General features: G+C 38.4%; 2 protein-coding genes across 2 annotated transcripts in view; one reads left to right on the forward strand and one right to left on the reverse strand.

Annotated features, from left to right (window-relative positions):
- LOC131941960 (uncharacterized) overlaps positions 1-11,244 on the reverse strand; it is an 11,848-nt gene extending 604 nt beyond the window's left edge. Inside the window, exons 1-15 of the mRNA XM_059301595.1 lie at positions 11,163-11,244; positions 9,805-10,008; positions 9,383-9,528; positions 8,804-9,011; positions 8,330-8,463; positions 7,511-7,645; positions 6,836-7,010; positions 6,546-6,609; positions 5,686-5,768; positions 5,471-5,552; positions 4,733-4,967; positions 4,060-4,271; positions 3,628-3,728; positions 3,067-3,135; positions 1-2,197 (exon numbers count right to left, since the gene is read on the reverse strand). The exon at positions 1-2,197 is cut by the window's left edge and continues 604 nt beyond it. Of these exons, the coding sequence (XP_059157578.1) occupies positions 719-2,197; positions 3,067-3,135; positions 3,628-3,728; positions 4,060-4,271; positions 4,733-4,967; positions 5,471-5,552; positions 5,686-5,768; positions 6,546-6,609; positions 6,836-7,010; positions 7,511-7,645; positions 8,330-8,463; positions 8,804-9,011; positions 9,383-9,528; positions 9,805-10,008; positions 11,163-11,195 (3,360 nt within the window). The 5' untranslated portion in view covers positions 11,196-11,244 and the 3' untranslated portion in view covers positions 1-718. The remainder of the gene's footprint in view (positions 2,198-3,066; positions 3,136-3,627; positions 3,729-4,059; positions 4,272-4,732; positions 4,968-5,470; positions 5,553-5,685; positions 5,769-6,545; positions 6,610-6,835; positions 7,011-7,510; positions 7,646-8,329; positions 8,464-8,803; positions 9,012-9,382; positions 9,529-9,804; positions 10,009-11,162) is intronic.
- A 5,577-nt stretch (positions 11,245-16,821) lies between these two features.
- On the forward strand, positions 16,822-21,854 carry LOC131941968 (E3 ubiquitin-protein ligase RNF125). Its single transcript, XM_059301604.1, has 4 exons — positions 16,822-17,044; positions 17,544-17,662; positions 19,585-19,769; positions 21,571-21,854. The coding sequence occupies exons 1-4, from the start codon at positions 16,853-16,855 to the stop codon at positions 21,654-21,656; spliced, it is 582 nt and encodes a 193-aa protein (XP_059157587.1). The 5' UTR covers positions 16,822-16,852; the 3' UTR covers positions 21,657-21,854.
- Positions 21,855-22,519: the final 665 nt, after the last annotated feature.

The raw sequence follows: 22,519 nt of genomic DNA on the forward strand, positions 1-22,519 counted from the left end.
AAAACCTTCCTAGCCCTAAAAATTTCCTCTTCTTTTTACTCTAACAATGTCATAGCTTCATAATTTAAATTTTTTAAGCAAAACAACCAAAAACTTGTCTAAACATATCTACATTTCAAATTTTTCTAACTAACTAAGCTATGACAATGTTTAAACTTTGTTTTAACATTTAAAACAAAATGATTAAAGCACATAAAAATAAGCCTAATTATCACTCCATTCAAAAGATTACTGACTAGCTCTGGCATTCTACATTACACATTGTCTTTTAACACTATTATGCCCAGTTGCACAACATTTCCATGTAGTCAACTTTACTACACTCAACCACACAGCATTTCCTTTTCTCTTTTACCATATCACATTCAAACTTCATGCTTTAATCAATCCAGTTCTGCCATTAATCCTCCACTCAAGTTTCCTTTACAACACTCCATGAGTTTTCATTAGGATATTTAACTTACAATACACCTTTACAATTAAAATTTTTAAAAATATATAAAATTAAAATCTTTGTAAACAGGTGCGCTGGCCTAAAATTTTGTAGCCAAGTTAAACTGAGGAAGTTTTTTGAAAGACATTGGTATAACAGCCAGGCCATCACAGCTGAAGTTTATTGCACATCTCAGTTTAGTCCCTTAGCTACAAGCATCTACACCAGGTACACTCTGCCCTAAAAATGTCTTGGAACATGGTCCAAGAGTACCATGTCGGCAGCTTATGAGGAATCTGAAGAAACATCCCCAAACTGTTCCTCCTCCATCCCTGCTGCGATGAAAGCTTTTGCCTTCTGGGCAGCCAAAATGGCCACGCTTTGGTTGAAGCTGGACACGCGTTCAGGCGAAGGAATAGGGTTGGCCTGAGCACCCCTGGTATTATAGTCTCTATCAGGTGAAAGGGTGGGATTGGCAGGAACACCCCTGATATTATAGTCTCTATCAGGTGAAGGGGTGGGATTGGCCGGAGCACCCCTGATATTATAGTCTCTATCAGGTGAAGGGGTGGGATTGGCAGGAACACCCCTGATATTAAAGTCTCGATCAGGTGAAGGGGTGCGATTGGCTGCGACACCCCTGGCATTAGCGTCTTGCTGGCCAAACACCTCTGGCTTGCCATCTTTGTCCAGCACTGCCTCACTGCGTGGGATCTTCTCCCCATTGTCAGAATCATATTCCTCAGGTTGGTAGTTGGCACCGCCCAGCGCCAGTGGAGCCAGGCTTCTCTGCAGCAATCCCCCAGGTGCTTGCAAGTTCCTGGCCTCCATGCTGCTGGCAGTAAAGTTATGGCCAGATGCCTTAGCATCGTAAAGTAGCCTGAAGCTTTCTTCATCCGAGTTAATCTTCAATGGGCAGTTGACATCAGATGCCAATGCATCAGTTGATGCAGCAGGCTTGCATGTTGCCAGGAATTTATTGTACTCATCCAGTGCTTGGCATGCCAATTGTCTAGCGTATGCATCCAGAGACTGGGGTCCCACTGCTTCAGAAGATGTATCCTGCCTTTGGGGTCCCACCATTTGTGAGGGTGTAGCCAGCACCTGGGGCCCAAAGATTCCCATAAATGTGTCCCGCTGTCTGGGTGGTGATAACCCAGATGGCCTATTCAGTGTTAGGGTAGTAGATAATCCAGCAGATAAATCCAGATCAGGAGCAGTTCTCTCATTGGGTGGGCTGAAGCTGCCAGTGCTCCCAGTACTGGTGCTGGTAGAGTCTACGTTGATCATCCTGCGGCAGCGGCTCCAATAGCTTCTGTCCTGCCTCTCTATGTCACTCACCCCACCAGCCTGAAACTTCAACAGCTTGGCCTGTTTCTTCTGCTTGGCCCTCAACTTTTTCTCATCAGCGCTAGAGACTGCTGCTGCTGCACTGGGTTTTTCAACCACGATCTCCATTGCCGAACTAATCGCAGTCTCTTCAGGGTTTGAAGCTGTGGATGAAGGGAGTGACCCTGAATCATCCCCTACAGAAAACTTGCTGCTGTGGGAAGAAGGATCACTGCCAGAGGTATCCATTTTGAATATGAGCTGATCCGAATGGCGGTGTTTAGTCAAAGCCTTGACGGAAACCATTACTTTCACTTTCTCAGACGTTTCCTCCTCATCAACCAAGCTGATGTCTCCAGCTACTGGGGTCAGGGACGGACGCAGCTTGACCGGCCCGTCTCTCCTCATCTGGTCCCTGGTCTCTCTCCTCAGCACCTTAACACAAAGAATAGCTAGAGACTCCACACCACACCCTGTCAGAGGGGTGACCTGGCCAGGCTTCTCCCTCTCTCTAGCCTCCGCCAGGGCAACCTCTTCTCTGCTTCTCACAAAGGCATGAACTTTACTGATATGGTGCTTGAGTTCAGACCGGAAAGATCGATTGATCTCCATAGCTTCTCTCATCTTTACCTACAGGGGAGGGGAGGGAAGTTGTTACATGGCGCAATAAACAGTTCAAAAGTCAGATGATTCAAGGAAATTTAAAGATAAAAGAAGTTTAGCCTGAACTTTGTGGTCAACCAAGTTTCTTTTATCTTTAAAAGTTTAAAAAGGTATAAATAATTTAAAGACAATTGTAACAAGAATTTTAGCCTTTTATTTGGCCAAACCTATAAAGTAAGGGAGATAACAGGATGAATATTTCTAGCACACATTTTTCTAGTTGATAGGACTTTTACATTTATCATGAGTTGTTTCTAGTAAATTTAAGTCAGCCACAATTTTAGTTCAACACACGGGGCAGGTCAGGCACTGACCGCTAGGTGCAACACACGGGGCAGGTCAGGCACTGACCGCTAGGTGCAACACATGGGGCAGGTCAGGCACTGACCGCTAGGTGCAACACAGGTGAAGCCATGACCTTTGGTTTGGGACTACTGACATTAGCACCTATGGCAGGTCAGGCACTGACCGCTAGGTGCAACACAGGTGAAGCCATGACCTTTGGTTTGGGACTACTGACATTAGCACCTAATTTGTCAATTATACACAAGTATACCACAATGCTGAGCCTACAAAAACCATAGTATCATTTGTTAGCTATGAAATAAAAAATTGCACACCAAAAAAAAAAAGGATTTCACCTTTTCTTCAGCAGTGTAGATTGGTCTACTATCCCATGGGTCATCTCCATCACCTGTACCAACCAAAACCTGTTGAAATTAAACCGGGCAGTTTCAACATTTTCTATCACCAATTTTACAAGTAATTTGTAAGAAAGTTTATTGGCAATAATTTTACAGAAACAAGTGTTGTCAGGGAAGCAGAATTCAGCTTAAATTAAACCGGGCAGTTTCAACATTTTCTATCATCAATTTTACAAGTAATTTGTAAGAAAGTTTATTGGCAATAATTTTACAGAAATAAGTGATGCAAGGGAAGCAGAATTCAGCTTAAACTAAAATATTTAGGCTTGATCTTTTAAGCACAGTCAGATTATTATTAAGTGTTTAAAGTTGAATACATGACAAACATTTATGGCAGTATTCAGCTAAAGGAAAAATGATAAATTATAGGGTCACTTTCTTCAATCTTGTAAATTACAGACAAGAAGAAAAATACTGATACTAGTAGCTCTACTAAAAGTATTTAGTGACTACTGTAGTTTGAATGTGTGATAAGATCCTGCAGTAAAAAAAACTTACTTGGTCAACATTGATGTAATCCTCAGCTGCCCTTGCATAGGGTTGGTTGATGATGACATTTCTGTAAGCACTTGGTCTTACTGGTTCATCTAACACTGAAACTACAACCAAGGCATGGGAGGGGGGGAGATTAAGAATGTTTTTTACTTTGCACCATAACTATATTACATTCAAAACAGGGGTAGAAAATTTTACTTCTGACTATAAAAGTAAATGTATTATTACATTCAAAACAAAGAGAGGGGTGGAAAGAATTTTACAAAGTTTTGATACAGAATTTTTTAAAATTTTAATTTACTGCAAATTTACAAGAAAGGGTGAAGGGGATTATAAGATTAGGTGTGAGGAGGTGGGTGAGGAGGGGGAGGTTGCTGATGAAGGCAGGATGACCTGATGTCCAGTATGAGGCTAGCTAGAAAAACCCAAGCTCACCTACGACATGCTTATGATGCATGATCTTCACTGCCTCTTCATGGCAAGTGTTGCAGAAGTCCAACCTAGCACTCATCAGCTTGAGGTCGACGTCCCACATCTCTCTCTCCTCCATGCTGATGTTCAGAGTCGAGCCAAGTTTTTCACCAGCTTCAATCCTGCGGGCCTCATCATCCACCTTTTCTTCCAGAGCCTCCAACATATTCTTTGTCCTGAAATAATTTTTTTTAAATTAAATAAATTAAACTAAATCTTAATACTTGTAGCACTGAGTAAGAAGAGAAGATTTGAATTTTAAATATTTTTTTCTGAACTGGATTCTAAAATTATATTTAATAAAATTAGGCTGTTTTTTGCTTAAGTATTTAAATAACAGGTAATGCTGTAAGTATAATTAAATGTAATGTACCTAACAATATTTTCCGTGGGGTCTAAAGTAATAGTATGATCAATAACTAAATAAACACTATATACACATATGCCTATAGAAATCCCTTATTACAGCATGCATTTATGTGAAAAATTTTTACATGAACATGTAAAATTTGTAATTTTAAACAAAGCAGAGAAGCACAATTTGTAACTAGGAAGCACAATATTTAAGTTTGGGCCAGTGTTTATACTGGCAGGAAAAAATGTTTTAACTGAAAAGCAAATTTTTAAGTAAACTTACAGAGTGTGCATGCTCTGCACGTGAAGGTTAAGGCTCTTGATGCAGCCATGCAGGTTGCTGAGCTGGGTCTTGTTGGCCGGGTTCATCTTAGGTTGGCTGGACTCCTCAGACTTGGATATGTGAATGGCACGCGAGTAGTTGTGTGTCCGAGTCAGTGATGATCTTGCTTTCTGAAAGGCTTTTTTGGCTTCAAGAACACAAGCAGCAGAAGCCGTGAAAGGGTTGATGCTTCTGTCTGATGAACATGTACAAAGTTTTACAGCATTCTATTTTTTCCTGTTAACTATGAAGTTCAAAAAGCTGTTCAATAAGGCGTTTCTCTTGGAAAATTTTACTAAATAAAACATAAAATTTTTCACCTTGATTTTAAAATTAATCCTAAAGGATTATTTTAGATACAGATGTCCGATAATTGACTCTTCCAAAAAAATAAGTGTTAGGTTAATAGTATTGTAATCTCAACTAGTTTTATGGTTAGAAATTAGGGTTAGGCAAATGGCAGGACCAGGGTTTGGGTTAGGGTTGACATTGACACTAGCAAGCCATGTGTGTATTTAATGAACTATCAGTAACCTAACCCTCCTTTTTAAAGAAGATTCTAAAATTGGACACTTGGTATAAAAATTCCCATCCTAAATAGTACATGTTTGCACACGATAAAAAACCCAGTGGTTAAAAATGAATAAGGGCTAAAGAGACAAATTTTAAAGAATGAATAATTGGCTTAATTATATTTACCTTGAAAATTTTGACTATAAAAACAAAGTACTAGACGCCTCAGTAATCCAGAAATATGAACATTAACCAAATCTACACACTTCTGTGGAAGAGAAAAATCATTTTAAGCATTGAGATTTATCACCTGAAATACCTGTAAGATAAAAATAAAATTTGCAAGTGATGCTAACAATTATAACTATGTCAAAATAGAAATTTAAAATATATTTCAGTACCACTAAGATTAAAAACAGGTTAAAAACACAATGATGTTCACTGTCAGTCAGACTTTCAGTGAATGATAAATTAAGAAAGTTGGCTTGTGAAGTAAAAATCATTCATTCACATGACAAATGTAACAACAGTTTTCATTGGCTACCAGCTGTGAGTTGTAAACAAATATTTTTTTCTTTAAGTAAAACTCAACTTTGTTTTTAATCACCTGAAAAAAAATGGATGTGTGAACAAAAAGTAATACACATTGTAACCAAAATATGAGGACACAGCACAACACAGTTTTAGAAACAAATTCAACAGATTTAGTGTAAACACTTGAAAATTATCCAAATTTAAAAGAAAAATATTGCATGGAAGCGATCTGAGTGTGAAAACATCTTAGTTTTAAAAATTGTTTTTAATGGGGTGGTGCAAACAGCAGGGAAAATAATAAAATAAAACAATTATAAAAGTCTTAATATTAATCTTTTAAATATACTGAAAATTAGGAAATAAAGCATAATTTCTATCTAAGAAATCACACATTTTAGTGATCAAAACTGTTACTAAAGAGATGAAGTTTAGTTCCTTATAATAGTACTTTTGAAAGCTTATTATTTTAAGAGCTTCATACTTATTTTATATACTACTTTTTAGTGTTTAGATGCTGTAAAGCTGCAAGGGTATGCAGCAGAGTTTCTTTCAGGCATCTCTGAAACACATCCATCCCACCCTAAACGAAATAAAAATTATTTACAAATTTTAGTCAGCCACCCCCCCTCTCCCAACCACCTTTTATTTTTTATTCAGTTATTTGAGCCAACACCTACACAACTAAAAATATTTGCTATAAAACCAAATCAGTTACTTTAAAAAAGACAATTATCTGTTACATAATCAAGTCCATTTTCACTTCTCAGGTATGAAACATAGGTGTATAAAGCCTACATAAGAGATCAGTTAATGCTACACTAATTAATGCTGTTATCTCCCTTTTATGATTGAATATAGTAATCCTCCAATTAACTTAATTTTAATGACTAATTTAATAAGATTAGCGTTGTATTTAGAGATGAATGTATCGGGAAAGTTTGAACAAAACATTTGCCAGAAACCCACAGACAGAATGACGACAGAAAAAAAAAAGAACAATTATTTTGTTTAACTCACTGTAAGCTGAGCAGGGGAAACAACTCCCATGTTGGATTGACTGCACATAGCAGCCTGTAAGCCATCTCCCAACAACTTGTTCCACTGGTCATCGTGTTGTCGGGTGTCGTTAACCAGATCAGAAACTAGCGTGTCCAAGGTGTTATAGTCTGAGTCTTTACAAATCATTGGTAAACTTTGGGCGGTTAAGGGCTAACACAACAAACGCTTACGATCAATTATACTACAGCTAGCAGGAACCAATGGAGGTGAGCTTAGGGGCAACCGCCGTTACTGGATCCACTGTTTTTGTATTTTTAATTATAATTTTATTTTATCTTATTAAACCAGGGTCAATTAATTTATAATGCACTTAAAGACAAATTTTATTTATTAAAGCATTTTGTGGTAATGTAGTCAACTAGTTTCATCTATTGCTGTGCCTTGGCAGGGGAAGGGAGGGGGGGGGAATTTTGTTACCAGTGCAAACAGACATCAAAGCTAAGCAGACATCAGGACATCTTATAGCTTCAGCCAATTCAGGATCTGAACTCACAATATTAAGGTTAATGGTAGCACCAACTATATTTACCCCCCCCCCCCAACCCTATTTGTTCATGTATGTTGGATACATAATTAAATAGTTTATGACCTTATGATTAGAATATCAAATGCCTGATCATTAGCAAAGGATACTTGGTCATCATGTTGCCAACACAGGTTTTCAAGATGGCCATCAGGGCCAGGTTTTCATCCAGTAAGGCTTGCCTGAGCTCCAGACAGCTGAGCTGGTCAAGCCTGCGGCCAGAAGTGGCGTAAAGTTGGGTGGCGCTGCAATCACAATTCCAATCTTTCTGGGTCAATTAAATATCATAGCTCATAGAGAAGAGAAATTCAATCTTTCGAGGTCAATTAAAATGGCTTATAGAAATGAGGAATCTTTCTGGGTCAATTAAATATAGCCTGTAGAGAAGAGAATTCTAATTTTTCTATGTCAATTCAAAATAGCTTATAGAATTCATAAATCTTTCTGGGTCAATTAAATATAGCTTATAGAAATGAGAAATCTTTCTGAGTCAATAAAATATCATAGCTCATAGTGTTTAAGTATGTATACAGATTTTAAAAACAGGCTAGGTATGTACAAATACATAGGCTAAATGAGTTCACTGATAATATAAACAGGCTATTTGTGTAAACGGACCAACTAAACATGACACCAGTGTACAAACATTAAAAAACCAGACACAATGTTAGTCATGCTAGTTAAGACACTCACATAGTAAATCCTCTAAAACAAAAAGACACAATGTGAGTCATGCTAGTTAAGACACTCACATAGTAAATCCTCTAAAACAAAAAGACACAATGTGAGTCATGCTAGTTAAGACACTCACATAGTAAATCCTCTAAAACAAAAAGACACAATGTGAGTCATGCTAGTTAAGACACTCACATAGTAAATCCTCTAAAACAAAAAGACAAAATGTGAGTCATGCTAGTTAAGACACTCACAAAGTAAATCCTCTAGCCACCAGTTCTGATTCTTTGACCAGACGCAAACATTTTTTCTCCAGGTGCATCAACTCCCAGGCCTCTTGTTGTAAATCTGCTACACACTTGACCTTATCCTCCAACTCAGCTAACACCTGGAGAATGCATGAACTTTTTAAAATTTGACCAATCCCATGCTAAATGTAATTAAGGATCATTTAAAAAGGGAAAATTAACAGATTGTGCCATAATTTTGAATAGAGAAAGATTGAATCTAGTTGATTATTCAGTTATTTTATTGATGTTGACTTTATCTGGCCTATACACTCATTTTCTATACCCAGCAATGGTCCTTGTACCTTCAATATACAACATCAATGATAAAAGATTGCATAGGTGTTTTTAATTATATAGAACAAGTACATCTTATTTATTTTTTCATAACAAGATTATAGAATAAGTAACTATTAAGATGTACACAGTAACAAATCTCACCTTTTTGTAAGCTCTGGATCTGAGATAGGCCAATGCTAAGGCAAAAACAAACAGGCAAAGTAAGTGCGCCAATAGAGTGGACAGTAGCTCCCTATAAGGGAAGATAAACATCAGGGAGGGAAAGCCCTTGCATAACATAATCAACCAATGGGAGATCACTCCTGAAAACCTCATTGCATTGACAACTGCTAGAGTGACAAGAAGCAGGCTGAAATTGTTTTAAAAAATAGTGATTAATAGAGCAATAAATACATAGCAATCATTTAACAAAGTGATTTATTACACAATTTTTATTGCTTCTATGTATGAATCTATTTAAATGTTAACAAAATCTAAGGGAGGTTATTTCAGTAAATAGTATTTTATCAGTTTCCAAACAGATGAAATAAAATTATATATAAACAAAATCATTCACACTGAGATTTAAATTAAAACTTGGCCAAAAGGTTTTCAATATTTAATTTTTGCAAATCAGCTTGGATAAAAACGATCTCCCAAGCTAGTAAAGATTATGTTCTACTAAACTAATCAAGATTATGATCTACCAATTTGATCTTATCTCACACCATGCCAACTTACACAAGAATAGGGACAATCCAAAATCTGTTCTTCACTTGCTCCGTCGGTGCATCGTCAATAAAATATTCTAGAAATGATTTGTCCTCTTCTGATAGCAAATTTGATGATATAAGGCCCCTCAAAGTTTGATGCTGATGTTTCTCATGCTAAAAAAAAAAATTGTATTTACTAATTTTTAGCTAAACAGTGTTTAATATGTTGCTGGTCTGTTCCTATATTATCACTCGGGAAAACAAAAAAATCTAAAACAAGAGAAATAATCCTGTTAAACAAAAAAAAAACTGACAAAATAAAAACCAATGATGTAACTGCACACTAGGGACTAGTGGTAGAATGCACCTTGTTAAAAGTCACAAGAGATACCCTTTGCAAATTATCGCCATGGTACTCTAAGTTTGAAATGAAACTAACAATTTACTAACCAGCTCATTCAATAGACTGGGTGGGAGCAACAAACGACTCATCCAGTCCACCTTATAAGTGTAAGATTTTCTTTCACATCCAGGCTGGCTATTAATAAACTTGTCATCCTCCCCTTTTGACTGATCGCTCGTGTTGGAAGATCTGGGAACAGTTTCAAAATCCGTGTATCCATTTTCTATCAGTGCTTTGTGTAGAACGGAGTTCTGTGCAAAAAATAAAGATATTTGAAAAATAAAGGAATGCCAAACATCTTCCAAATAAAATGCATTAAAAAACATACAATGAGATACTTTGTAGTTATTCACTGTTATCATTTTGTCTTTGTTCATCTTTGAATTTATTTGTATTCTTTTAAAATAGAAGTGATGGCAATACACTGTAGGCTATCGGGGCCTATTATTTTGTTTTTTCTCATTATCAATTTAAGAGCTCAGTTTAGGGTCAGGTTTAGATTTAAGACTAGGGTTAGAGTAGTGATAATTTGTTAATTTCAATGCAAATAAAATAATGGTCATCTGGACAGCATTTGGGAGGGGGGGGGGGCTATAGGCCTAATAATTAAAAAATGGTAGATTCTAGGTCTACATAGTACTACATATTTAAACAGATTTAAATTTTAAAGTAAATTATTATTTAATCATTCAGTTAGGCCTAGACGTTTTAATTAGAAATTAATTATTGATAGCTTGATTCATTCATTCATTACTCACTCAGTCTCACACACACTACTACTACACACATGTGACATATTAAATTATTTATTATGCAAACTCACAAGTTGAGTCATTCATTCTTACTTCTTACTTTAATAATTTAATACTGTACTTAAGGAAGATTTAGATCTAATTTGAAAAGCAAGGAAGTGGCAAGGAGCCTTCTTATTGATTTAAAAATTAAAATGTAGCATACTAATACTAACTTAACTAGATCTACTAAGATCTAGATTTTTAGATACACTAGTAGATAGTAGATAGAGTCTAGATAGATCTAAATCTAGATTAGATTTTCTAGTAACTTAGTAACTAACTTTACTAACTACTAGATTCTAGATCTAGATCTAGATCTAGATTCTAGATCTAGTTACGTCTAGTTAAAGTAGTTGAGTCTAGTCTAGATCTACTATCTAGATATAGCAGGCCAAAAGTTACAATAGTAGAATCTAGATCTAGAATCTAGATCTAGATCTAGATCTAGATCTTCATCTTATTGCCGCGCTAGCGCCGAGGCTCACTCTCACTGTGACTGTGTACTCTGCAGTCAGCAGTGTAATTGAGTGTAGATTGTTACAGATGATTTCTAGACTAGACTCTAGAAATAGACCATCTTAGATCTGTTTGATTTTATATTAAGTGTTTACCTCAAAAATAACTTCCTCGTCATCATCTTCCATTCTTCTACACAGTAAAAATATATAATCTAGATCTAATTAATATCAAAATACGCCGGCTATACAGGCAGGATAAACTTGAACATGCTTATCAGCCTCCATTGTGCTCGTTTGTTTACAAAACTTGTCTATTTATACGTAAATCGTAGTACGTGGTACAGCTACGAATTGTCTAAAATCACGAGAGCTTGCAGGTTAAAATACGGAAATGCAGTAAAATATAGATCTATACTAATATAATATAATGTTACAATTTTTAGAATAGGAATAATGGTGCTTTATTTATTATTTAAGTTAATTAAATTTTAAGGGTAGGGGTCGTCCATATTAAATGTCGTCGCACTCCTGGGGAGGGGGGGGGGGGGGTAGTGCCAGGGGATTCGTAATTCTCTGACGATCGTGTGATGGGGGGGGGGGGGGGAGTTGTTCAGATAATGCAATGCTTTAGCATTTTTTTTTAAAAACAACGTATAGCTGAAGTTTTATTTTGCCTTTTAGAAACGTTTCTTTTTAAAAATTGTAATAGAAATGGATTAATATAGCCCTACTAAATATAGGCCTACTCCATGTTAACCGAGCTCATTCGATATTTTAGAAAGAAATCTGCGAAAGTAAACGGCAATTTTGAGGGGGGGGGGTGGTTGTATGCTAAAGTGTGACGTCTTTTTAGGGGGGTTCTGGCTTTTTGTGACGATGTGGGCAGTAAAAATCGTTTTAAAAAGGTGTGACATCCTTTATAGCCTAATGCTTATAAATTATAATATTTTTATTACCAGTGGCATATGTAGTTTAGGTTTTCGCTGTGGTCAAAGCCCCGCTGTGGTCAAACCGTCTATGGTCAAAGCAACCGTGGTCAAAGCACCTAAAAAGGGCTTGTAAAGCAACACACTGTATCGGGCAGTGAAATGTGTAGCTGCATCCCTATGTCGTGTCGTGCGTCTACCTATCTGTAACAAGCTTTACACAAATGAGGGGTTCAAGAGGTCATCGCCCTATCACTACTGCTCAGACTTTATCGTCTTCTGCAAACAAATAATGAGGACAGTATCAATGAACACAGCTGATATCGAATAAACATTCTCTCGCTTCGCTGTTGCCGTTTTAGTGTCGTTTCTTTTTTACCATTGCTTAGGTTTTCTATAGATCTTAAATGCAAACATTGCTTTGTTGTTTAAGTCACTTATTGAGTAATAATGACGTCATCATTTTTTGTGCTTATTTTTTTATTGTGTGTTAAACTACCATCAAACTATTTAAACATCAGACTAGTGGCCACCTTCGAGACTCTAGTATTAAATTATATAAGGAACATTGGACGACACTTCGCCTATGAACTCGACTTGTGGCTATTTTTGATAAAGCTGAATCCATGACAAACCAACCTCCCCCTATCTCTTTACGAAAGATGTGACGTTTCCCTTCCTCCCCCACCCTCCCTTCTTCCTCTTTCCATGTGGATTCTACAACTTCTGTATAGTGGTGTTATGAGCTGTCAGGTACACCCTACCCACCCCGCTTTCTTTATGTCGTTTAATTTTCCTCTGGCTCTTGTCTGCACACCCCCTCCCCCCACTCTCCCTTCCAAGATGATTTTTGTATGACAATAAACTTTCAAGTTTTGCGATAGAGACACGATAATACGCCTTGGGCAAGAACAGGAAAAAAATGATGATGTTGATGTAAGAGAAGGCAGGCAACATCTGCGAAGCTGTATTTTATAAAATAACAATCAAGGAAAAGATTTGCGAGAATACAATTTAAAAAATTATGTCAACTAATTTAATTTTTAATTAAACATTTGTGACGTTCAGACCTTGCCATGCCATCCCCACCCTCAAATGAGTTCGGCGCCTCTCCCCACCCCATTCCTCTTCTGTCCCCATAACGCGATCTGACAGCGAAGTTAATTTCTCTGCCACCTGATTCTGAGAATCAATAAAATAGATGGTAAACAAAACCAAAGTTAGACAACTGTGGATCACTAACTGGTCGCTTCCCTTGTATTCCTCGTTCTCTATGTGCACGAGAGGAGTCTTGTCCTGGGGGGGGGGGGGGGGGGGGGGGGGGAGAGGAGGGGGTCGGTCGTCCTTAAATGACGTCACACTCGTAGGGGGCTCAGTAATTTTGTCAAGGTGTGTGTTGACCGAGTTCAGACAAGATTTGGGGAAAATATCGCTGTTTTAAGAAAAATTCAATTGCAATTTTGAGGGGGATTGTAGGCTGAGGTCTGTCGTCATTTTAGGGGGAGGGTCTGGCTTTTTGTGACGATGTGTGACGTAGGGGAGGGGGGGGGAGGTAAAAATCGTCAAAAAAGCGTGACGTTATTTATGGATGACCTCTGGTAATTTTTACCTGGGAAATGGCAAAAAAATTAGATAACCAGATTGTATATTTCACCGAATACATTAGACGTTTAAAAGTGGAAATAAACGTTCTCTGTTGAAAAAAAGTTACATGTATTTTACAAAGAAAGAGGACACGTTATTGGCAATCTTGCAGCTTTAACACAAGCCCACTAGCCTTTAATCTGAGTATTATAATTTTCTTGCAGATTACAACAAAAAGACATTTGATGTAGGCCTACATCATATTAGTTTATATTAAAATTACGGCCCTTTTTAATCAACATAAGGAATTGAATATTAATTTTAATTATGTTCTGTATTACTATACAGTATACGTATTTTTTTTAATAACTTTTTCTTATTTACCCTAGAAAATGACATGGCTTCAGAAACGACCGAAAGCAGAGGACCACTGTCCGATGCTGACCACACATTAACCAAAGACCTAGTGACATTTTAAGTGTTATATTAGGAACCATAACTAAATTATTAGGCTTAAATACTAAAAATGACGTCATGCAATTTTGCATGAAATTATTTTACTTAAAAAATCAGAATCATGGCCGCCCTGTAGTTTAGCAATAGGACACAAATAAAACTTAACTTTTAACCCGTGTAAGTTATTTGATTAAGCCTTGCTTACTCAGAGTTTAGAGTTAAACGTTTTAAACAATAAAGTTTAGAAATAAAAGGAATAATATTCGTAGGTACTTTTTCTAAAACAACTACTGTAGTTCAATCTGACTGATCACTTTATAATATACAGTGTAGATCTACATGATGATTCTAGATCTAGAATAGTACACTGTACACTTTCAGTTTAAATTAAAACTGCTTTAAATTTAGAAAACTCATGTTTCAATATTTTAAATAGGCCTACTAAATTTGTTAAAGCAAAGGACTTAAAATTAAATATAATTTTATTTTGTTTTTGCCATACATTAAAAGCAACGATAACCATTACTTATTCCTGCATCTATACGACACAGGCACACACACACACACACACACATATATATATATATATATACATATATATATATATATATATATATATATATATATATATATATATATATATATATATATATATATATATATATATATATATATATATATATATATATATATATATATATATATTCTAGGCTTGTTATATAAATACCTATAAATATGAAGAACTTGCAATCAAATATATAGGCTACACATTGCCTAGATCTAATGATGCATTATAAATACGCATATACATAGAGGCCTAGCAACATTTAGTCTACACACACACTCACACACACAAACACAAATACGCGCACACAGATATACACGAACGCACACACACACAGGCACAAATACAGGCACATAATTTCTCGTAACGTTTATTAGCTATTTTCTCACTGTGTATAGCAGGTTTCGAGGTCATCACAGCCATAAAAACAGGTTTCAAGGTAATCACAGCCATAAATCAGGATTCAAGGTCATCACAGCCATAAACAGGAAACGCACGGACTTGTTGTCGTGAGAGTTGTCACCAGACGATGGTGACTAGCCCACGTCTGCTAAGCCGGAGTGAACTAGCCCACAGCTGCTCCACCGGAGTGAACTAGCCCACAGCTACTCCACCAGAGTGAACTAGCCCCTCCACTGGAGTGAACTAGCCCCTCCACTGGAGTGAACTAGCCCCTCCACCGGAGTGAACTAGCCCCTCCACCGGAGTGAACTAGCCCACAGCCCCTCCACCGGAGTGAACTAGCCCCTCCACCGGAGTGAACTAGCCCACAGCTGCTCCACCGGAGTGAACTAGCCCACAGCCCCTCCACCGGAGTGAACTAGCCCCTCCACCGGAGTGAACTAGCCCCTCCACCGGAGTGAACTAGCCCCTCCACCGAAGTGAACTAGCCCACAGCTGCTCCACCGGAGTGAACTAGCCCACAGCTGCTCCACCGGAGTGAACTAGCCCCTCCACCGGAGTGAACTAGCCCACAGCTGCTCCACCGGAGTGAACTAGCCCACAGCTGTTCCACCGGAGTGAACTAGCCCACAGCTGCTCCACCGGAGTGAACTAGCCCACAGCTGCTCCACCGGAGTGAACTAGCCCACAGCTGTTCCACCGGAGTGAACTAGCCCACGGCTTCTCTACCGGAGTGAACTAGCCCCTCCACCGGAGTGAACTAGCCCCTCCACCGGAGTGAACTAGCCCACAGCTGCTCCACCGGAGTGAACTAGCCCACAGCTGCTCCACCGGAGTGAACTAGCCCCTCCACCGGAGTGAACTAGCCCCTCCACCGGAGTGAACTAGCCCCTCCACCGGAGTGAACTAGCCCCTCCACCGGAGTGAACTAGCCCCTCCACCGAAGTGAACTAGCCCACAGCTGCTCCACCGGAGTGAACTAGCCCACAGCTGCTCCACCGGAGTGAACTAGCCCACAGCTGTTCCACCGGAGTGAACTAGCCCACAGCTGCTCCACCGGAGTGAACTAGCCCACAGCTGCTCCACCGGAGTGAACTAGCCCACAGCTGCTCCACCGGAGTGAACTAGCCCACGGCTGCTCCACCGGAGTGAACTAGCCCACAGCTGCTCCACCGGAGTGAACTAGCCCACGGCTGCTCCACCGGAGTGAACTAGCCCACGGCTGCTCTACCGGAGTGAACTAGCCCCTCCACCGGAGTGAACTAGCCCATCCGCCGGAGTGAACTAGCCCACGGCTGCTCCACCGGAGTGAACTAGCCCACAGCTGCTCCACCGGAGTGGATCTAGACCAGGACTGCTCACCCTCCATTGCATGAACGCGAAAGTTTTGAGCTTTCCATAGAGCTGAACTACAAGACATCACTCCACGGCCTAATTTAAAGATTGTGGGCATCTAACACCCGGTGAGGCCTAGCGATATGATAATCTTATTGCCATGATACTATAGTCTTATCGACATGATACTATAATCTTATCAACATAAAACGATTGTATTTTTTATATGATTCTATTTTCTTATTGGCACAGTACACAGTTCAAGAATAATTAAGCCACTTCTATCCATTTTCAGCCAATTCGCATCTAAAAGGTTATATTTACACTGTTTTTGTTGTTCATTGCAATGACCGCGCTCTGCTAGAAAAATTGCCCAGGGGTTCTTACTATACGAGTTACAAATACCCACCGGGAGTTGAAGCTAAAAGCTGAGTGTGATTATGATGACTGAGAATCCCATTTCAACGCCTGCTATATACGTCTGCATTTGTGTAAAATAACGTTATTATAAGCTTTGAAATTCCTCTGTCTATTTCAGCCCCCCCCCCCCCCACGTCACCCACACTATCATTAAAATGATCGAATATTCTGGAAGTTTCACCAACCTCTGGGCCACATTCAGACGACGGGAGACGCCGCTCCAGAGAAAACAGCTCCCCAGAAGATCTATCAACGCCTGGCGCCCAAAGTCTTGCCAGCAGAAAGGGACCTTCTATGAGTTTGACAACGATGAGGTCGTGCAAGATAGCGCCTCGATAAAGTCAGTTGTAAGTGGGGCCAGTAGCGTAGCGAGGGGGGGGGGGACATATGTCCCCGGGCGCCGACCTTAGGGGGCGCAAAAATGGGTTGGAAAAGTAAATTGAAAGATTGAGGTGGATGCAAATCGAAAGTTTGAGGGGAGGGTGCAAATGGAAATCTCGAGGGGGGGGGGGGGGGTGCAAATGGAAATCTCGAGTTGGGGGGGGGGGTGCAAATCGAAAGTTTGAGGGGGGTTGCAAATCGAAATCTTGAGGGGGGGGTGCAAATCGAAAAGTTTGTCCCCGGGCGCCGGGAAGGGTCGCTACGTCTCTGAGTGGGGCTAAAGTTTGGGGGTACTTTTTTTTACAAACACCGGACATTCGACTCTTCAAATAAGAAGGGAGTATTGTGAACGGTAAGCTATTTTCAGGTAGCCTAAAGAAATCATAAACCGACCTAGTGCTAACTCTAACTAATGCTAGATTTCTCTGCAGATGATAATGTGTTGGCTAAACGTTCGTGTTTCAGGAGGAACCAGGAAGTAAGAAGTCAAGCATCGTTAAAGTAAAGTGCAAAATCTGTGGGATATGTCGCCGGAAACCATGGGATCCGTTTTCTCTTGAGTGTGGTCACATATTTTGTCGGAGGTACGTCTAGTCGCTGGTCGTTTGGGGAGGTTGTTTCTGTTTTTGGTCTTTTTGTAGAAGTTTGTTTTTGGTCTTTTTGTAGAAGTTTGATTTTGGTCTTTTTGTAGAAGTTTGTTTTTGGTCTTTTTGTAGAAGTTTGATTTTGGTCTTTTTGTAGAAGTTTGTTTTTTGGTCTTTTTGTAGAAGTTTGTTTTTGGTCTTTTTGTAGAAGTTTGTTTTTGGTCTTTTTGTAGAAGTTTGATTTTGGTCTTTTTGTAGAAGTTTGTTTTTTGGTCTTTTTGTAGAAGTTTGTTTTTGGTCTTTTTGTAGAAGTTTGTTTTTGGTCTTTTTGTAGAAGTTTGATTTTGGTCTTTTTGTAGAAGTTTGTTTTTTGGTCTTTTTGTAGAAGTTTGTTTTTGGTCTTTTTGTAAAAGTTTGTTTTTGGTCTTTTGTATAGTTTTGTTTGTTTTTGGTCTTTTAGTCGAAGTTTCTATCTGCTTTGCTCTTTTTCTAGGAGTTGTGTCCGAGTATTTTAATCTATTTACTAGAGCGTGTTAGTGCAGATTGTTAGGATTGTGTCATCTTCCCTGTACCAGTAAATAAAATCAGCTGTAACATAAAGGCCTGTATAACAGTCAAGCAACAAAGGATCTTGCTACAACAGGGTTCCGCCAAAGCTAGTTATGTAACAACAAGCATCAAAACCACCTAATAGCGGTTCTCAAAACTAGTAATGCAAAGTATAGGCTAAACGCCGAAAACTGTATTGATTAACGAAACGGCTGACTGCGCTGAAAGCATAATAGTTGCCATTTACCCACGTGGCACCTTGCATAAAATATTCACACATTAACATCAGTAATTATCCTGATTAGTTCAGTTTGTATTCTTGTCATTGTTAAATCGTCATCTCCTTGTAAATACTCGACACCAGCGTGTGTAACCCAGGGAGTCCAGATGCCACAGTAGGGTAGTGGTAGGGAGGTATCACACGTATCAGCTGTCGATGCTACAGTTACAATACATATACAAAGCACATACACTCGTGCTAAATGTAGGTATTTTGTCGTTCTGTGGTAAAAGGTCAATCAAAGCATTACATACAATATACATGTATAATATACATGTGTATACATGAGAGATTGGGCGGTGTGGTTAGAGGATAGAGATCATGGCGTCTAACCTGAAAGTATCGAACTCAAATCCCGGCCTCGAGTCCATAGGACATCTCTGAGTTCACTCAGCTCTGATGGGTACCTGACTCACTTTAGGAAAGGTAAAGGCAGCAGAGCATAGTGGTGTCTATACTATCCCTTTATATACCAAGGTTACAAGAACATGTGAACATAACTTCCCATCCTCCATGGGCCGGCCGTCAGATTTTATAGTGTAGCTTTACTTTCCACATGACAGTTATTATTTACTTAATTCATATGCAATCCCAAAACGGAAAAGTACATAACATCTCCATAGATCGCCATTTCTAGGAGCCACCCTCCTCCCACTATAACCACAGCATAATTCGATGTTAAAATATTATTAGAACTGTTTATGTGGTTTATTGGAATCACATTCCTTTAGAGGAAGTTGTTTTAAAGGCTTACATAAAGCTGAAATGGGAGAAAATGTGCAGGCCAATAGTTTCTACTGGAAGGACATTTTGAAGGGGAAAAAAATTAAAAAAAAAAATTCTTATATATCGTTTATCTATAACACACTTATAAAGGATAATGCAATATAAGAAATAAAATAGAACATTGACTCTCTTTGTGTTATAAAATAAATGCACCCCCTCTTTCTCGGTATAAACAATTTGTTTTTAGCCATATCGATATTTTTGAAATGTTAGGGTTAGGTTTAGAAATATGTTTTCTTACCACAACCAAAAGCCTTGTTTTACCCTCGATTTAACAGAGTCCCACACCTTTTGTTGATTCCTCCAGCTGCCTCGCCCACATCCGTCCCCTGCTGTTGCAAGAATTCCCCATCCCCATGCAAAACTACCGTGCCAACCTGAAGTGTCCATTCCCTAACTGTACACAGACCATTCCCTGTTTACCGCTCCTCAACGGGGATTTCAGATTTTCTAAATTTTACCCGGAGGACAAAAAGTCAATTCTAGAGAAGAGTAAGTTTTTTTTTAAATTTATAACCAAGTTGTTTTTAATTCTAGAGAAAAGTATGTTTTATTTTAAAAATTTCATAACCAAGTTGTTGTTTTTAATTCTAAAGAATAGTAAGTTTTTTTTTTTTTAAATTCATAACCAAGTTGTTGTTTTTAATTCTAGAATAAAGTACGTTTGTTTTCTAATTAAAAATAAAGTTGACTTTTTTTTTTAAATTCAAAACAAATTTTTTTTTTTTACATTATAGGACAAAGTAAGTTTTTTTTTTTAATTCACAACAAAGTGGGTTTTTAAAAAATTCTAGAATAAAGTTAGTTTTTTCTTTTAATTATTTAAAAATAAATTTCTATAAGTTTAAAATCAAGTAACTCTAGACTGGATAAAGTAATACTTTTAAAAATATTTTTGTTGATATTTAAAATAAGTAAGTGTAAGTTTTATAATGCTGGTAGTTTTGTTGGGGTTAATTTTGTAGTAACTTTTTACGTTCATGTGAGAATGTGACGGGATTGTGGATGGGAGGTAGAGCGCCCGACTGCTAAACAGAAGGTCTCGAACTCGGGTACCTGACTGGCAATAGGGAAAAGTAAAATGGGCTGGGCATAGTGCTGACCACGCTATCCCATCATTTTCCTAAGTCACAGAAATAGGTGAACTCTTGCTTAATAGACAGCCATGTTCGAAATGGTAGCTTTTCTTTTTGAAATATAAAATTGGCTGTAAAAGTATGGTGATGGTCGTTGAGGGAGAGGTTCAAAACAGTACACAGCTTCATGGTAGTACAAAAATATCAGGTCTTAAAGCTCTGTTATTTCTTAATCGTGTCCATAAATTCTTGTGTTCCGACGGAGTGTGCAGTTATGAACACACAACCCTTGATACCTCCAGATGAGCTCTACTTTACCTACCCCTTCTTAACAGTACCAAATAGGTCGTGTAGGCTTCTAAACTTATTGGTATCGTTCAGACAAGACTGCTGTTGGCCTGATTTCCGGTGTAGATTTTTGACCGGAATAAAAAATTCTTTATATATATATGACGTATGGTGTACGCCATTTTTACTAGCATACGAAACATTTAAATATCAATAACTTGAATCTTGTGACGCTGAATATATTTTAATGTTCTACGACTATTGGTTTCCCTTTTAAAAGAATACAATGTACAAACGAGACGGGTATGAAGCTATTAAAACACCGCTGGGGAGACAAAATAAAATCGACACCGTTTAAATTATAATGTGAAAACGACACCGCTTTAAGAATAGTTCACCTTGGCATCGTTATCAAGACGAAATGAAAATTAGGCATCGATGTCCAGAACATACTTTATAATTGATACCAATGTGAAGATATTCAAAATCTGAAGGAACACGAGCAGGCTGATCGGAAACAGGACATACTCACCCCCCACCCTGTCAAAATGCCTGCGGTCATTTACCCCCTGGACAAAGTCCCTTCTGTACATTACCTACCTGTACTTAACTTTCGAAAAAAAAACTACACTAAGACACTACCCTACCCAAGGTCGATTACTAATTAACCCAATACAAAACAAGGAAAATATAGGTATGCCTATAGGGATAGGGTTGGGGCTAGAGATGGGGAGCTGGATATAACGATGGATATGGATAGTTTTAAGAATAAGAATATGTAAGGGGGGGGGGGGGTTATAACCCTGCGTATGATTGATACGGTGTAATTGATCGGGGAAGGTGGGGGGTGCTATGACGGGGGGTAGAGACGAGGGATATGTTCACAGACCCAGTCCTATCATACAATAATACACTAACTTTTTTTTCAGACTCCTTGTGGGAAAGCGAGGATATGAAACGCTTTAAACTACATATTGACGTAGACATGGCCTCCAAATCTCACACATACATCTGAAAGTTTACCCGAGGAACCGGCCACGTCCATGTATTATTCCACACACATTAACAGCCCGAAATTAATAAACAACGGCCCCGCTTCCCTGTGTTTGGTGGTCGCTTTATCTCCAACATTGCTCCAACTTCTAGTGGATAAAATTTTGAACTGCTTGCTTATTATCCAACTCATTCATGTAATTTTTAAAAAATCAGTATGTTCCGTAGACACATGTATCTGTTGCTTGTTATTTATCATTGACTTATTATTTATCTTATATTTTATGCCGTTTTCTTATTCTTCGTTCTTAATTTTTGTAGTAGAAGGGATTCCCTCCAACACAATTAAGTGTCATCTTGTTATTCGACATATAGGCCATTGACTCCGATTTCAGCCTGCTTTTCTTTTTAAATTTGCTTCCATAGCCTTTGTCCAACCAAGAACTACAACTACATTCAGCATTTGTTTGATTTTGTAGTTGTCTCTCCTAGAAGAGTTGCTGTCCCCAGCTGTCGAGCCTCATCTGCCTGAGGGTTCGAACTCGAGACTTTTTGATTTAGCAACCATGGGCATAGGCTGTACTAATTAACCAAATAATTTCGGTTTATACATTCATGTAAACTTGTTGGGGTATAGACTACAAAATAAAATCTGCCATTTGAGAAAAAATATTCAAAACGTGTTCGGCGTGGTTGGGTCGGTAAACCCCATGGATGGGGGGGGGGGGGGAGGCGGCAGCTTCATCTGAGAATATTTTTGGCCCAAAAAATATAAAATAAGATGTGATAGTCAAGAAATTTAAAAAAGCCTCGCCTTGTAGAATGTACGCTTTGGGGACTTGGGGCATTTCACCGCACACTACGGCATCATTGTTTGCTTCATAA

The sequence above is a fragment of the Physella acuta genome, unplaced genomic scaffold, assembly GCF_028476545.2.
Source record: "Physella acuta isolate Inbredline_101_S28 unplaced genomic scaffold, ASM2847654v3 ptg000378l, whole genome shotgun sequence".
NCBI classification, from domain to species: Eukaryota; Metazoa; Mollusca; class Gastropoda; family Physidae; genus Physella; species Physella acuta.